At 45.9% G+C, this 18,259-nt stretch overlaps 1 protein-coding gene across 3 annotated transcripts in view; it reads left to right on the forward strand.

Moving 5' to 3' along the window:
* ST3GAL2 (ST3 beta-galactoside alpha-2,3-sialyltransferase 2) overlaps window positions 1–6,704 on the forward strand; it is a 49,231-nt gene extending 42,527 nt beyond the window's left edge. For 2 of the 3 annotated variants that reach the window (XM_004754024.3, XM_004754025.3), the window contains 3 exons: window positions 2,800–2,845; window positions 3,146–3,265; window positions 4,043–6,704. In XM_004754024.3, the coding sequence (XP_004754081.1) occupies window positions 2,800–2,845; window positions 3,146–3,265; window positions 4,043–4,216 (340 nt within the window). In that variant the 3' untranslated portion in view covers window positions 4,217–6,704. The remainder of the gene's footprint in view (window positions 1–2,799; window positions 2,846–3,145; window positions 3,266–4,042) is intronic. The other variant, XR_006605602.1, reaches the window with a different exon arrangement.
* The last annotated feature ends 11,555 nt before the right edge of the window (window positions 6,705–18,259 follow it).

Raw genomic sequence — 18,259 nt, forward strand, 5'->3', positions numbered from 1 at the left:
CAAGTAGGCAGAGAGGCAGGCAGAGAGAGAGGAGGAGGCAGGCTCCTGGCTGAGCAGAGAGCCCAATGCCGGGCTCGATCCCAGGACCCTGAGACCATGACCTGAGCCAAAGGCAGAGGCTTTAACCCACTGAGCCACCCAGGCTCAAGGATTTTTTTAAACAACTTTATTGAGATGAAATTCACATGCCATGGGGTGCCTGGGTGGCTCAGTGGGTTAAGCCTCTGCCTTCAGCTCAGGTCATGATCCCAGGGTCGTGGGATCCAGCCCCACATTGGGCTCTCTGCTCAGCGGGAGCCTGCTTCCCCCTCTCTCTCTGCCTGCCTCTCTGCCTACTTGTGATCTGTCTCTCTCTCTCTCAAATAAATAAATAAAATCTTTAAAAAAATATTCACATGCCATACAGTTCGCATATTTAAAGTATACAAGTCAGTGGCTTTTATTAAATATAGTGTTGTATAACCATCAGAATTTATTTTAGAACTCTTTCATCTTCTTAAAAAAGAAGATTAAAGAGCTAAAGATACCTCTGTATCCCTTAGCTATCACCCTCACTCTCTCCATCCCTACCCTCAAGGTGCAGGCAGTAGCCAGTAACCTACTATCTCACCATGTTTTTGTGCTTGTGTATGTGTGTGTGTGAAAACGTATATAACATGGGGCACTTGGCTGCCTCAGTCGGTGGAGCATGTGACTCGATCTTGGGGTCATGAGTTCAAGTCCCATGTTGGGTGTAGCAATTACTTAAAAAGCAAAAATAAGTAAAAATTAGCTTTCTCGGGTCACTGCCCACATCCTCCACCAAAAATATAAATAAGCCAAAAAACCGTATATAACATAAAATGTATTTTAACCACACAGTCCAGTAACATTAAGTATATTTTCTTTGTTGTGCAAACATCACCTTATCCGTCTTCAGAACTTCTTCACAATTTCAAATGGAAATTGTACCTATTAAATCATAATTTCCCATTTCCTCCACTCTCTAGGCCCCTGATAACCACTAGTCTTTCTGTGTCTATGATTTGACTGTTGTAAGTACTTCATGTAAGTGGAATCATTGTGTTTCTCCTTTTGTGTCTGGTTTATTTCACTTAGCTTAATGTTTTCAGGGTTTATCCATGTTGTAGCATGTAGAGGATTTCATTACTTTTAAAAGCTGGATATATTCCATTATGTGGATATACCATATTTTATTTATCAATTCACCCATCAATGGACAATTAGGCTATTTCTACCTTTTGCCTGCTATCACATTTTTTAAATCTTTTTTATTTTTTTATTTTTATTTTTTAAGATTTATTTATTTATTTGACAGAGATCACAAGTAGGCAGAAAGGCAGGCAGACAGAGAGGAGGAAGCAGGCTCCCTGTTGAGCAGAGAGCCCGATGTGGGGCTTGATCCCAGGATCCTGGGATCGTGACCTGAGCCGAAGGCAGGGGCTTTAACCCACTGAGCCACTTTAACCCAGGTGCCCCTTAAATCTTTTTCTAAAAAGATTTTATTTATTTATTTAGTTGACAGTGATCACAAGTAGGCAGAGAGGCAGGCAGAGAGAGAGGGAGGCAGGCTCCCTGCTGAGCAGAGAACCCGATGTGGGGCTTGATCCCAGGACCCTAGAATCATAACCTGAGCTGAAGGCAGAGGCTTTAACCCACTGAGCCACCCAGGTGCCCCAAAAGATTTATTTATTAGAGAGAGCACAAGTGGGAGGAGCAGAGGGAGAGGGAGAGAGAAACTCAAGCAGGCTCTGAGCTGAATGAGAGTCTGACATAGGTCTTGATCTCACAACTCTGAGATCACAACCTGTTCTGAAACCGAGAGTCAGACACTTAATTAACTGTGCCATCCAGGTGGCCCTGCCACCACATTAAAAAATATATATATTTTATTTATTTGAGGGGCGAGGGGCGCCTGGGTGGCTCAGTGGGTTAAAACCTCTGCCTTCAGCTCAGGTCATGATCTCAGGGTCCTGGGATCCAGCCCCGCATCAGGCTCCCTGCTCAGCAGGGAGCCTGCTTCCCATCCCCCCGCCCTGCCTGCCTCTCTGCCTACTGTGATCTCTGCCAAATAAATAAATAAAATCTTTTAAAAATTTTATTTATTTATTTGAGACAAAGGGAAGAGCGGTGAGGTGGGGAGGGACAAGCAGACTCCCTGCTGAGCACGGAGTCTGACCCAAGGCTGGATCATAGGACCCTGAGATCATGACCGGATCCAAGGTCAGACATTCAACCAACTGAGCCACCCAGGCACCCCACCACATATTTTTTAAGCACAGAAATATGTTACCATTTCTTAGACATTATCTTATGTTTGGGAGACATAGGGGCTAAAATAAGTGCCATTAAATTGAAGTCCCATAATAGTTAGAAAAGGAGTATAGATTATAGGTGCCATGGCTGACTAACTGGAAAGGAGGGATTTGTGCCAAATGTGAGGATAGTAGCGAGAGGGTCATCATGGTCACAAGTAAGACAGGGACGCAGTGGGTATGAAATGATTGGCTAAATCAAGTGGGGGAGTTCACAACTGAGTGTTGTGGAAGGAAAAGTTGCGGCTGGATAACGGAAGACCCCAGTGTTTGTCTAAAACATCCTCATTTTCTCCTGAAGGACGTGAGTAGCTTCTGAAGGTTTCTGAGCAGGGTACTGCAGAGATGTGCTATGGGAAGCAGTCTGGAGGCAGGGATCTTTTGTAAGGTTGTCATCACTCAAGCCTGGGAGGATAGAAAGGCATCTCTGAGCCTTTCTAGATCCCAGGGGCCATCTAAATGTTATCTTTCTCTCTGCTTGAAGCACCTATGCGCCAGTGAAGTCCTTCCTTCGAGTGGACAAAGAAAAGGTAAGCTCCCTCCTCCTCCCCCTTCTTCATCCCCATCTCATTGGAAACAGTGCAGACTTGACTCATGGTGTGCCCAGTCTGGTGGCTCAGGTATACCCCCAGTGCCCTTCCAGAACCTTGAGAGTACCCCCCCCATCTGCTGGTATGCCTGACCCCCCTTAGAGTCCATAGGAACCAGGGAACATGGACAAACAGGTCTGCTGGCAAGCATGGAGGAACTGGCAGAAGCTGCTCAGAGCCTGACCTGAGTTTTCAGACCCCCAAAGCCTCTCATGCATCTGTTCCCTTTTCTCCTCCCAGGTTCAGATCTATAACCCAGCCTTCTTCAAGTACATCCATGACCGGTGGACAGAGCATCACGGGCGGTACCCTTCCACAGGGATGCTGGTGCTCTTCTTTGCCCTGCATGTGTGTGATGAGGTGAGTTGCCCAGTGTTAGGGGTAAAATAGGGATACCCATGGAGCAGAGGGAGTCAGTCCTTCTTACTAAGTGGTAAGAGCAACGGAAATGCATTTTTGTAGGCAGAAACCAAGTGGCTCTGATTTTCCCCATTTCTGGGCTGTAAAGTATACATCTTCATTTCCCAGAGTCACTATGTCCATGATTTTACCAAACCTGAAATCATTTCAGTGGGAAGTTAAATTTATTTAAAAAGGAAATAGACTCCTACCACCATAATTGGTTATTACTTGCCATAAAGAAAACAAATAATCAAAAATATAAAGGAAACAATGCAGTTAAGTTCCAGCGGATGGTATCCATAGCTGTGGGCGACAGGCCTGCCCTGTGTTAACCCTGGAGGCCAGTCGTTCAAGGGGCTGCTTCTCACTAGCAACCGGGCTGCTGTGCCATGCTCCGCGGTGCTCAGGCCCAAGCACACCCACTTCTGCCAGTAAATGAGTGTGTGGTACTGGAACACTGTAAAGTACTCCAAAAGTACCCAAAACCCAAACCAGAAGGGATGTTAGCAAGCTTGGAGAGCTGTCCTAGCCCTAGACTGAGGGTCCTGGTGCAGGGAACCGGGCGGAAGAACCGAAAGGGAGCAGCCGTCTTCCTGGGGCGGTGTCCTCAGCTCCAGGCCCGGCTGTCCGGTCCTCCTCCCGGTGCCTCCCGCGCTCCGCTAACCGCGGCCCGTCAACGACCCGAGGCTCTCCCGGTCCCCGCCGCGGGGTGACGTGCGCTGCCCTCCCCTGCAGGTGAACGTGTACGGGTTCGGGGCCGACAGCCGGGGCAACTGGCACCACTACTGGGAGAATAACCGGTACGCGGGGGAGTTCCGGAAGACGGGAGTGCACGACGCCGACTTCGAGGCCCACATCATCGACATGCTGGCCAAGGCCAGCAAGATCGAGGTCTACCGAGGCAACTGAGCCCGGCCTCGCCGTGATCCTTTCGGACAGCCGCGAGACGGCGGCGTGCGGTCCCGGCCGGGACTCTAGGCCAGCCCGAGGGCTGCGGCCTCGGCAAGAGCGCGGCGCCCCTTTGGGCATCTCCAGGCCTTGGGGGCGATGCGGCTGCGGTCTGGACCAATCATGCTGCAAGTCCGGCAAGGGCCGGCCGTCCCCTGCCAATCAGGAGACTCTGGGGGCTGGCCCGGGCCTGGCACCCAATCAGCGCTGCAGTCGGAGCGGAAACTCTCAACCAATCATGCGACTCAAGGAGAACTTCCGGCGCTGGGCCCGTCTCTTCCAATCAATGGCCTTCGGAGGCGGGCCGGCGGCCGCTGAATCCCCACTTCCTTACGCTTTGGGTAGGATTTTATTTCATGCTTTTTAAGGAGTAGTGTGGTTGGTTTGGCCTCAGCCAAGTTCTTTCCTCAGGCTCTGCAGGAAGACTGCCAGTTGCCTGTCGGCCTTACTCGGCCGGGGGCTACGGCAGCTGGGCTTCCCTTTGCCGGGCGTCCTCGTGACCTCGGGGTGCGCCGAGGGGCGTTGGCCGTTCCTTTCTGGTGGTCTAGGGGAGATCAGGTGGTTTCCAGGGAGCGCGCTTTCATCCCAGGGGAAAAGCTAGAGCCCTCTCAGACCGCTGCAGGCCTCCGAGAATCTGGGACCCCGTATTTACCTGTCAGGCTCACATGGGTGAGTGTAAACCCACCAAAGAAACGCAGTGACGGGTGGGTCCTCTCATCCTCCCTTCTCCCCGTCCCCACCTTTGGCCACCCTATGGAATGGCCTTTCTGACCAGGGCATTGAACATCTCACCAGAATACTAAAACTGTATTCACCTCTTGCTAGGGAGCGGGATTTGCCTAGGGCCTAACTCTGGAACACAGGTGTAAGGAACAGGGCAGGGGACAAGGAAGCCCCGTCACTTCAGATGTAAGGTGCTTCTCACTCTCGTGTACTCTCGGCCCCTTACTGTTCACCCACAACTTTTTTAGTGTCTCTCCCTTGGCCCTGGGCCTCCTCAACAGCCTACTTGTCCTGGAACAGAAATCAAAACTTGCCCTGGGATTGGGAGGGGGGCACTGCTGCTTCTCCACCCCTTACCCCCCACTCACTCGTTTTTGGCCGGCTCTAGGGATTGGAAGCAACACGTAGGAAAGACGGCTGGAGTTGGGGATCCCAGCTGCCTGGTGCATGCACCTTTTCTCTTCACCCATCACCCCAAAGAGGAGTAGGAAACCTCTTGCTTGGGGGTGAAATTTGCTTTGGTCTCCTAATTTAATTAACTTGAGATTACTAGGGATGGCTGACCAACAAAGATTCTTTTAAAATTTTAAGCTGGCCATGCAAATAGTTGGGATTCTAGCTGGGGAGGAGTAGACTTGCCCGCCTGCATGCCTCCTCTCCTCCCCATGCGTTCGCTTCCCCGTGCTCACTTCCTGCCTCCTCGTTCTAACCCATTTTTCCATTTCCAGCTCCAGGAGGGCAGAGATGCTAACAAACAGGGGTTACACCTGGAAGTTAATTGCATGACTGAACCCAGCTTTAACTCCCAGAGGAAGCTGCTGATGGTATTCTCACCCTTTGAGGTTGGGGAAGTTTCTCAGAGGAGGGGAAAGGGCTTCTGTGAAGCTTCCAAACCACTAATAGGATCCCCCTTCCCAACAGTGAGGAACACAAATACCACCCTTTATCTTAGTGAGCGGATACCACCAAGCAGCCTCCTAGCCGTTGGTGTGGTTCCTGCAGCTGGCTGGGGAAACAGTAATGCCGAGGAGTATTTTAGAGGAGGATTGGGGCAGGGCAGTGGGCACCCCTAAAGTTAATGTATTGAGAACTTAGCTTGAGTCTTTTCCTTCCCAATTCCAGAAGTACAAGGAGTAAAGAGTGAGGGTGGATTTGGGGGGCCTATAGCGGAATGCGTCTTTCAGCGCACACCCCCCTCCCCATTTTAGAGAGTCAAGGCACCAGCCATTCTTGCCAGTCTCATCTCAGTGCTTCCTGGAGAGGCTGTTCAGAGTGTTTAGAAGATGAAAAAACAATGCAATTATGCCAAACAGTATTGAGCAGAATAATTTATTTCCTTTTGTTCCTTTTTCTTCTTGTTTTGTTTTGTTTAAACATTAATAAATCCCCTTTCTGGAAGAGGTAGGTCCCAGCATCCAGCCCAGATCTCCTTTTCTGCAATAGTTATTTAAACAAATGTTTTTTTTTTTTTTTCCTTAAATTTTCTTCCCTTTCTCTCTCTTTCTGAATTAAAAAGAACAAAAAAAACATATAGTCATTTGTCTATTCTGAAATGGGTCCGGTTGTGGAAAGAAGGCCTCTCTGTCACTGGGGAGCTGTGACTGAGTAATGACTGAGAACATCGGGTGGCACGTAGGAAGGAGGAAAAGGACTCCTGTTAGTTCCGTCATCAAAGGAACGAGACTGATACAAAGTAAAGGTCGAATAAAGCTTTATCTCTCACCAAGCATCAAGAATCAAACCGACCGTCCTGGGCCACCTCTTACAGAGAGGGCGACCCCTCCCTGCCTTACAGACTGACTTTTATAGGGCAAAGGCCATGTGGTTGAGCCTGACCACACACACGGGTGGCCTATGAGATTGCAACACAGGGAAAGCTGCACAGTCATGCTAGGTCACACACCGGTGGCCAATTGAATTACAGTTCACCCCATAGTAGCTATTTGAACTAGCCTATCGCCTTGGTTAGAATTGGCACCCAAAGGCGGGGCCCACATTCCTTGGTAGCTAGGGAGACAGTATGCGCGCCGCACTGATTGGATGTCTCCACCTGGCCCAACTCATCCCTGGTTTCCGCCTGTTCTCTCCACCTGACCTGACCTACCCTTGTATTTGGGCTCTGTTATCAGGGACTGGTCAACCATTTTTTTTTTTTTTAAGATTTTATTTATTTAGGGGCGCCTGGGTGGCTCAGTGGGTTAAGCCGCTGCCTTCGGCTCAGGTCATGATCTCAGGGTCCTGGGATCGAGTCCCGCATCGGGCTCTCTGCTCGGCAGGGAGCCTGTTTCCTCCTCTCTCTCTCTCTGCCTGCCTCTCTGCCTACTTGTGATCTCTCTCTGTCAAATAAATAAATAAAATCTTTAAAAAAAAAAAAAGATTTTATTTATTTATTTGACAGATCACAAGTAGGCAGAAAGGCAGGCAGAGAGAGTGAGAGGGAAGCAGGCTCTCTGCGAGCAGAGAGCCCGACGCGGGACTCGATCCCAGAACCCTGAGACCATGACCCGAGCCAAAGGCAGCGGCCCAACCCACCGAGCCACCCAGGTGCCCCTGGTCGACCATATTTTACTGGTTTCCCGGACTTGCTTTTAAGTAAGTCCCCTGGGGGGCGGACAGAGTCGGTTTAAGTTTTAATGCATAAACAACAAAATGGCTGTTCAACCAGGTGGAGCCGCTCTGGCTGAATAGGCTCTCCCAGACACGCACCCCTTGTACGTGAGGCCTCCCAACCCCGGACTACCACAGATGCCCTGTGAAACGGTGGTTCTCCACCACTGTCTTTTGGGGCACCTGAGTGGATCAGCAGGAGCCACATAGTATGCACACCCAATAGGCACCAGGATGGGACTTTTCTGCCTACATTTCCAGGCTATGCAGATGCTGTATGTGTGGCTTGGCAGGAAATCAACAGAACGGTAGGAGCAGGTGCCACAGGCATCTGAGGCACCTCCTCGTACCATTTTCTTGGACCATCTGGATCCCTTCAGCCTACTTCCATCAGGCAATGGAATGCCACTGAATGTCCAGTTTTATAGTTCAGTGGATCGAATAATATGGATCTCTCAATGGATATCTTAGAGTCTAAAGTCAGTTGGTATCCTGTAATTCCGTTTGTCCCAATGCCCAAAAGCAAGCCAGGAGTTGCTTTTCAGATGGAGAATACTTTTTGTGAAGGAGGGTATTGGAGGTATTGGAGGGTATTGGTCTTTTTCTAAAACCCTAGAACTTGGGGCTGTAATTCTCTTATTTGGAGTTTTTGGAGACTCCATACATCTCTGTCTACCGCAGATGCTCTAATAGCATTTGGTTGGCGGAGTCCTAAGGCCTGGTGGCAGGACAGTGCAGACGTAGCCTGGACTGCTGAGAACCATTTCTTACTCAAGATGGTGAGTAAATGGGATGAGAAAGAAATCACCCACCCATGTATAACTCAAGTTTGATGGCAGCACGAATCTATAGATCCTGCCAGAGTGATATTGATTTTTTTTTTTTTTTTGACTTTTGACTTTTGACTTGCTATCTTGGAGAGAGTTCCAGGGACTTATGTTTGGCCTATCCTTCTTAATCACCCTCACTCCATGGGTCAGGTTACCAATATGGGGGCTTTGCCAGGGAGTAAATGTCTCTTTTTTGGGACTGAGGAAATTGCAGGCATGACTAATATTTTTGCACTTTGCAGATGGGTTTTTTGTTTGTTTTTTCAAATTGAAGGTTGTGGCGACCCTGTGGTGAACAAGTCCATCCATGCCATTTTTCCAACAGTATTTTCCCATTTTGTATCTCTATGTCACATTTTGGCAAGTCTCATAATATTTCAAACCTTTTCATTATTATATTTGGTGTAGCAATTAGTGATCCATGATTACTGCTTGCTGGAACCCCAGAAGATGGTCAGCATTTTTTAGCAATAAAGTATTTTTAATTAAGGTATATACATTTTTATACATACTATTGCATGCTTAATGAACTAGAGTGTAGTGTAAGCATAACATACACTAGGAAACCACAAAATTCTTTAGATTCGCTTTATTGTGCTATTCACTTTATTGCTGTGGTCTGGAGCCCTGCCTGCAATATCTCCAAGAGTTTTGTCTGTACCCTCTTTTTTTTTTTTTTTAATTTTAAGATTTTATTTATTTATTTGACAGAGACCTAGCAAGAGAGAGAACACAACCAGGGGGAGTGGGAGAGGGAGAAGCAGGCTTTCTGCTGAGCAGAGAGCCTGACGCAAGGCTCAATCCCAGGACCTGGGATTATGACCTGAGCCAAAGGCAGATGCTTAACAACTGAGCCACCCAGGCACCCTATTTTTTTATTTTTTAAGGTAGGCTCCACACCTAGGATGGAGCCCAATGTTGGGCTTGAACTCATGACCAGGAGCTCAAAACCTGAGCTGAGATCAAGGGTCAGATGCTTAACCAACTAAGCCACCCAGGCACCCCAAATATGCTTGTGCCTTAAAATGGGTCTGTGGTCTCCTTGCGCCTGCCATTAAATAGACTGGGATCAGAGCTCCATTTGTTATTTGCCGTAATAAGCTCCGACTCTTAACTGGTGAACAGCTGGTACTCAGACATCAGAGCTGGTATCTGATAATTCCTGACTCTCTGGGTACTTTCCTTTCCCTAGCACACTGTCACTCCAGAAAATGGGTTCCTCCGGAAAGGCTTGGGCAAGATTCAGGCTACACACCTGAGCTATGTCAGAGAGTCACTCCTCAAAGGACCCTGGGATCCCCTTGAAAAAGAGGTTCCGTGTGTGCCCTGAATTAGGTCTGAGAACAGGCGAGGAGCTGTAAATCCCCGTCACTGTGACTCTGTTTGCTCAGTACTCCTCGTTTTTGTCCTCCCGTGCCCATTAAGCAGAACATTAGCAGGTCTAGCATTTATGTCTTTTCTAGAGACTCTAATGGTCCATTAACTTGTCCCAAATCCTTGTAGGTCAAAACACCAGTTACCATACTGCGGTTTGTTGTGGTAAATGTGCTTACTACCATCTCAGCATTTAGGCACTAGTTAGGCATGTCTTTTGGGCCTTTATCCTGTTGGGGGTCTCATTGTTCTATGACTTATACAGGACAGCCACCACAGAGTTCCTCAAAGATGCTGGTGTACCAATCACTAAATGCATTTTTTAAAAATATTTTATTTATTCATTTGACAGACAGAGATCACAGGTAGGCAGAGAGACAGGCAGAGAGAGAGGAGGAAGCAGGCTCCCCGCCAAGCAGAGAGCCTGACGCCGGGCTTGATGCCAGGACCCTGAGATCATGACCTGAACCGAAGGCAGAGGCTTTAACCCACTGAGCCACCCAGGTGCCCCACTAAATGCATTTTTTTTTTAAGATTTATTTATTTATTCATTTGACAGACAGAGATCACAAGTAGGCAGAGAGGCAGGCAGAGAGACAGGAAGGGAAGCAGACTCCCTGCTGAGCAGAGAGCCCGATGCATCTAAATGCATTTTTTAAATTAATTTTTTAAACTATTTTTGAGGGGCGCCTGGGTGGCTCAGTGGGTTAAAGCCTCTGCCTTCGGCTCAGGTCATGATCTCAGGGTCCTGGCATCAAGCCCGGCGTCGGGCTCTCTGCTCAGCAGGGAGCCTGGTTCTGCCTCTCTCTCTGCCTGCCTCTCTGCCTACTTGTGATCTCTCTCTCTGTGTCAAAAAAAACCCAAAAAACTATTTTTGTCATGGAATTTAATACATATGCAGAAAAGATTTAAAGATTAATGTAGAAAAACAGATCATGAATTATTATTTTTTAAAAGTTCCATAATGGAAATTTATTTGGCAAAGCAAAGATAGGATAATATTATCTGTAATAAATATATTTATAGATAGATTTCTGTGGTAAAGGAAGAACAATTCCCACTGCCATTTGGTTATTGAAATGGAATAAAAAAAAGAAAAGAGGTGGTTGAGCATGTTATACGGAAGAATTAGAAAAAGGAGGATGTTGTGTATTGTTCCAGGTTCATTAGATATACCGACATAGAATATTGTGTGGGTATATAAGGTGTACGGACCCATCAAAGGTATACAATGTTGTGCTTTTATATGTGTATATATATTACAAAATGATTACCACAATAAGGTTAGTTAGCCATCTTAAATAGTGAAAATTTTTCGTGTGTGGGGTGAGAACTTTTTTTTTTTTAAGATTTTATTTATTTATTTGACAGAGAGAGCTCACAGTAGACAGAGAGGCAGACAGAGAGAGAGAGAGGGAAGCAGGCTCCCTGCTGAGCAGAGATCCCGATGCGGGACTCGATCGATTCCAGGACCCTGAGATCATGACCTGAGCCGAAGGCAGCGGCTTAACCCACTGAGCCACCCAGGCGCCCCGGGGTGAGAACTTTTAAAAGTCTACTCTTAGCAACTTTCAAACATACAGTATTGTCAACTATAGTTACCATGCTGTACATTTCATCCCCACAACTTACTTATTTTATAACTAGAAGTCTGTAGCTTTTGACCACTTTCACACCCCCACCCCCACCCCCAACCCCAGCAACCACCAATCTGCTGTTTCTGTGAGTTTGTTTTTTTAAGATTCCATTTATTAAAAAAAAAAAAAAGGAAAAAAGATCCCACCCAAAGTGAGATCATTATACTATTTCTCTGTCTTATTTCACTTAGCATAATGCCCTCAGGGTCCATCATTACAAATGGCATGATTTCCTCTTTTATGACTAAATGATACTCTATGGTAAACAGCCACACCCATACCCACACACCACACCACATCTTCTTTATTTACCCATTGATGGACACTTAGGTTGTTTCCATGTCTTCACTATTGTAAATAGTGTTGCGCTGAACATGAAGGTGGAGATATCTCTTTGAGACCATGATTTCATTTCTTTCAGATAAATACCCAGAAGTGGAATTACTGGGTTACAGAATTTTTTGGGGGGGGAAGATTTTATTTATTTATTTGTGAGAGAGGGCAAGAGATGAGGGAGGTCAGAGGGAGAAGCAGACTCCCTGCTGAGCAGGGAGCCCAATGCTGACTCCATCCTGGGACTCCTGGATGGCCATGATCTGAGCCAAAGGTAGTCTCTTAACCAACTGAGCCACCCAGGCGTGCTATAGAATAGTTCCTTTTTTTTTTTTTTTAAAGATTTTATTTATTTATTTGACATAGAGATCACAAGTAGGCAGAGAGGCAGGTGGCAGTGGGGATGGGGGTAGGATGTGTGCGTGGGTGGGAAGCAGGCTCCCTGCTGAGCAGAGAGCCTGTTGTGGAGCTCCATCCCAGGACTCTGAGATCATGACCTGAGCTGCTGGCGGAGGCTTAACCCACTGAGCCATCCAGGTGCCCCTATAGAATAGTTCTTTATTAGTGTGAAGAATGAAAGTCGATTGATCTCTGTCTTCCATCACTCATGAAAATTAACTCCAAATAGATTAAGGACTTAACTCTAAGACATGAAACCATAAAACTCCTGGAAGAAAACATAGGGAAAAAGCTCCTTGACATTGATCTTGGCACTGATTTTATAGATATAATACTGAAAACACAAGTAACAAAAGCAAAACAAACAAGTGTGAACATATCAAACTACAAAGTGTCTGCACAGCAAACAAAACAACGAAAACCAATCAGCAAGATGAAAAGGCAACCTCCAGGGGCACCTGGGTGGCTCAGTGGATTAAAGCCTCTGCCTTCGGCTCAGGTCATGGTCCCAGGGTCGTGGGATTGAGCCCCCTCATCGGGCTCTCTGCTTTGCAGGGAGCCTGCTTCCTCCTCTCTCTCTGCCTGCCTCTCTGCCTACTTGTGATCTCTCTCTGTCAAATAAATAAAATCTTAAAAAAAAAAAAAAAAAAGGAAGAAAGAAAGAAAGAAAGAAAAGGCACCCTCCAGAATGGAAGAAAATATTTGCAAACCACATATCTGAGAGGGGCTAATATCCAAAATGTATAAGGAATGCCCACAACTCGATAGCAGATAGAGAGATAGATAGATATAGACAGACAGACTGTTTAACAAGTGGACAGAGGATCTGAATAGACATTTTTCCGAAGTACATACTTAGATGGCTAACAGGTACAGAAAAAGGTCCTCAGCACGACTAATCCTCAGGAAATGCAAATCGAAACCACAATGAGTGATCACCTCACACCTGTTGGGGTGGCTGTTACCAAAAAGATGAGAGCAGGGGGCCCTGGTGGCTCAGTTGAGTTCAGCGTTCAACTCCCGGTTTCAGCTCAGGTGATGATTTCATGGGTCATGAAATTGAGCCCCTGCACCGGTCAGTCAGTCAGTCTCCCTGCTCAGTGGGGAGTCTGCTTGGAGATTCTTTCCCTTTGCCCCTCCCCCTCAAATAAATAAACAAATTAAAAAAAAAAAAGATGAGAGAGAAGTGCTGGTAAGGATGAGGAGGAAAGGGAGCCCTCATGGTGGGAATATAAATGGGTACAGCCAATATGCAAAACAGTGTGGAGCCTCCTTAACCAACTTATTTTCAGATGAACCCTCATAGCCACCACCCAGGCTGCGGGAGTAGTCCAGAGGCCTCCCCACTCCATCTTCCCTGCCAAGCACAAACCCCTTCTTTCCTCTGAGGGTGACCACTACCCTAATGTTCCCATGATCATGATCACTTGAGTCTATTTCTGGATACTCTGGTCTGTTTCATTAGCCTGATTGCTAGACCTGGTCTATATAGAAATGTGGTTAATCATAAAGATGGCCTCTCGAATCACTTAGGAAAAGAGAGAGGTTCAAATAAGTTTTATTTGGGACAACTGGATAACCATTTGGAAAAAGATAAAATTATATCCATACCTTAAACCAGTCACCAAAATGCCAAGTGAATCAGAACTAAATGTAAAAAATAAAACTCTAAAAGTGGTAGCTCTTTGATATATTCAAACAGATTATATATATCTATATCTATATCTATCTATGTATACATAGATATGTATACATAGATAGATATGTATACATATCTATGTATACATAGATAGATATAGATATATATAATCTGTTTGAATATATAAAACATATATATGTATACATAGATAGATAGATATAGATATATATAAATTGTTTTTCCCAGCTTTGTAGCTGGTTTTTGGATTGGTGTTATTTTTCATGCTCTATATAGTACCCTGTATTGCTAAAAATGGGAGCTCTTCATCCTGTTTGTGTGTGTTCCAAACATTTTGTTAAATTCCTTTCCTACTGATCTAATTGCCCCCATTTCATTTGTCCATGGGTGTTGATCCCTCTTTCATTCCTTCCTTGTAGGTTACAGGGGTTGTGGGAAGGAAAGTTTGGTACGCGTGATGTTTACTCATGTACTTAGCAGACACATTTTCTTTCCTTGGTTTCCCTCTGACTCCACAGAGTAGCTTCTTTTGTGGTTGTTTATTGAACCCATCTCTGGCTTTTTAAATAATTGGGAATTGATGATGGTTTTCTCTTCTGAGATAGTGGGTCAAGAAACCGTTTGGGAACTTTGTGGACGTGGCTGGGGCTTACCTGCTCTCCAGGTTGGCATTAGGGTGGCCGGACAGGGAACCAGTCATTCCATGGCATGAAGGGTAACGATGAGCTAGGTTGTTAGAGTAACAAACACCCATGAAACTTCCAGTGGTTCAAAATAGCAATGTTTATTGCTCCCTCAAGCCACATATCCACCCTGGGGTTCTCTGCTTATCACAGTCTCTCAGGGACCCAGACTGGTAGTGTGGTACCATCTGGGATGGATCTGGGGTCTCCGGGGCAGGAAAAAGAGAGTCTGGTGATCCATATGCTTGCTTGTAAGGCTTCTGCTCCAAGAAGTTCTCATGTTCTTGATGCCAAAGAAGTCCTATGCCATGCGTGAGCTGAGTGGAGATGTGTAACCCTTCTCTGGGTGAAGCAGCATATTTGGATGATGTAGTCATACAGTCCGTGACACAGAGGCCTCTTGGAAGAGAAGTGCTTGGATTTATGGCCTGGCAGGGGTAGATGGATGCTAGGGAAGGGCACGAAGCGGTTAAGGGTTTTCCCCATCACAGGAACAGCTACAGGCAAGGAACTGGTTCCTGTGACATGTTTGGCAAGGTTAAGAAACATCTTTCCTTGCTAGGTGAGGGAAAAGATTGTATCCTAAACCTGTATTTTTAAAAATTAGAATATTATTTTCTGAGTGTGATTTTAGAATTGGTGCCCCTTCTCACTATCCTTCCAGAAAAATCACAGCTTCTGCAGCAACTGCCTGGATGACAACTAACCCATGAAATTGCACGAAGATGCCCCTCCCCCCACTCTTGGTGAACCATGGGTATCAGGACCAGCCTGTTCCTCTGAGAATATAGAATTAACACCTTTCATCTAACAACTGTTTCTGTGCTGGAGAAGAATACAGGCCCTTTCTGGCAGCATGGCTTCTCTCCAGGGAGAAGGCTTGGTGAGGTAGAGTGAGCATATGGTGTCTGCATTCAGAGGTTCTGAATGCAGTTTAATCCTGCATTAAATCTGAGTTTAATTCTGTCTTTGCTCTACTCTGCTAACTTTGTCTCTTTTTTATATTAAAAATGACAAAAAGAATTGAAACAATTCATAAACATAGAAAGTAAATCATGGAGGGCTTTCTTGCAATAGCTCATTTGTATTTTGTAAGGTTTCATAAAATGGGTAAAGGGACTCATAGAAGGAACCCTGGCCGCTTTGAACCACTTTTCTTGTCTCCCAGGCTTTGTCTCCACAGCTCTCCCTGTGCAACCTGCTTCCACAAACCACCACACTAAAGACCATTCAAGGGAAGGGTCTGGAATCTCAGCTTTCTTTGCTATGAAGGACTTAACTAAACTTGACATTTCTAAAATATCAAAGTCACCTTAGCCAAGTGATCAAAATTAACGTCACCAGTCTATACTTATATAAATACATAAATGCACGGCTCCCCACAACTTAGATATGTGTGGCAAGTTCCTTTCAAAGAGGAAGGTATGAAAAGGGAGAAGAATGTAATTTTACAGTGGAAAAACCTGACAGACCCTACCTCTGCCAGGTCACAATTGATGTCATGCTAATTGTATGTGCCTTTGGTACGATGTGAAGAAAATGAGAATTTACCTCTGTGGTCTCCCTCCTATCTATCTATCTATCTATCTATCATCTATTTATGAGGGGGGTAGAGGGAGAGGAAGATAGACCCTCAAAAAGACTCCCCATGGAGCCAGGAGCCTGACGAGGTGCAGGACTAGACAAGGGGCTCCATCCCAGGACCCTGAGATCACGATCCAAGTCAAAACCAAGAATTGGACACCCAACTGACTGAGCCATGCAGGTGCTCTGATTTATTTTTAAAGATTTTATTTGACAGACACAGCAAGAGAGGGAACACAGGCAAGGGGAGTGGGAGAGGGAGAAGCAGGTTTCCCACCAAGCAGGGAGCCCGATGAGGGGCTTGATCCCAGGACATTGGGATTATGACCTGAGCCAAAGGCAGATGCTTAACAACTGAGCCACTAAGGCACCCTAAAGATTTTTTTTTAAATATTTTATTTATTTGACAGAGACAGAGATCACAAGTAGGCAGAGAGGCAGGCAGAGAGAGGAGGAAGCAGGCTCCCCACCGAGCAGAGAGCCAGATGCAGGGCTCGATTCCAGGACCCTGAGATCATCACCCTAGCTGAAGGCAGAGGATTAACCCACTGAGCCACCCAGGCGCCCCACTGAGCCACCCAGGCGCCCTAAAGGTTTTATTTTTAAGTAATCTCTACATCCGATATGGGGCTCAAACTCACAGTCCTGAGATCAAGAGTCGTATGATCCACTGAGCCAGACAGGCGCCCCTGTGGTCTTCCTAAAGGACTTCCATGTTAGACTTTAAAGCAAGAAATGTTTTTGTTTTTTTTTTTAAAGATTTTTATTTATTTATTTGACAGAGAGAGATTACAAGCAGGCAGAGAGGCAGGTAGAGAGAGAGGAGGAAGCAGGCTCCCTGCTGAGCAGAGAGCCCGATACAGGACTCGATCCCAGGACCCTGAGATCATGACCCGAGCCGAAGGCAGCGGCTTAACCCACTGAGCCACCCAGGCGCCCAAGAAATGGTTTTTGTGGTTTGTTTTTAAGTAAGCTGCATGCTCAGCATGGAGCCCAACTCAGGGGTGATGGGGGACAGTTGAGCTCACAACCGTGAGATCAAGATGTGAGCTGAGATAGAAAGTTGGATGCTCAATTGACTGAGCCACCCAGGCTGAATCTACTGAAATTTGGATTGTGTTTTAATACTTTTTTTTAAAAAGTGAGAATATAATTAGAGTTTTATTTAAGATTGTATGCTTAAGTGATCTCTACACCCAACTTGGGGCTCGAACTCAATCCTGAGACCAAGAGTCCTATGCTCCACTGACAGAGCCAACCAGGCACCCCCAAGAGGATGATTAGGATTTTATTTTTTTATTTTTAAAAAGATTTTATTTCAGAGAATGATCCAGCAAGAGAGCCTGAGTTAGAGGAGCAGCAGGATCCCTGCTGATCAGGGAGCCTGATACAGGGCTCGATCCCAGGATCCCAGGATCCCGGGATCATGACCTGAGGCTGAAGGCAGATGCTTAACTGACTGAGCCACCCAGGCAGCCCTAATTAGGATTTTAATCTAGGATTCTCATTTATTGACTTTATCTCAATGACTACCTTCTTTTCTTAAAATTTCTAATATTATTATTTTGTTCTATGCTGATGAATTGTCTAAAAACAAAACTCTGATTTGTAGTTTGCTGACTTCTATGGTAAACACTCCCAGCACGGCCAGCTTCCAGTTACCAGTGACTTAACAGCCAGCTTGTGTTGAGTTTCAGCTTTTGTCTAAATTCACTTAATAATTTTTTAGTGAAATGCTTTTTTTCTTTTCTTTCTTTCTTTTAAGATTTTATTTATTTATTTGACAGAGAGGAGGAAGCAGGCTCCCTGTTGAGCAGAGAGCCTGATGTGGGGCTCGATCCCAGGACTCTGGGATCATGACCTGAGCTGAAGGCAGAGGCTTTAACCCACTGAGCCAACCAGGTGCCCCAATGATTTTTTTCTCTTAACATTCATACATATTTGAAGTCTTTTTTATCAGGCCATTCCTTACAAGTAGTTTTATCTGGAGTGAATTTGATGTTTGTACTTTCTTAGCATAAAATTTCTTCCCCCTGACAATCCATGGGTGGGTGTAGCACTTGGCTCCATCCAGCTCCTGCCCTTTTGGCTTTTATTCTAGAACAGGTCTGCTGACATTTAGTAGTCTGGGGATCTCACAGAGCAGGCAGAGTCAACAGGATCATGTCAATTGCCTG

This window comes from Mustela putorius, unplaced genomic scaffold (assembly GCF_011764305.1).
Source record: "Mustela putorius furo isolate JIRA1106 unplaced genomic scaffold, ASM1176430v1.1 tig00000174_pilon_pilon_pilon, whole genome shotgun sequence".
In the NCBI taxonomy this organism is placed as follows: domain Eukaryota; kingdom Metazoa; phylum Chordata; class Mammalia; order Carnivora; family Mustelidae; genus Mustela; species Mustela putorius.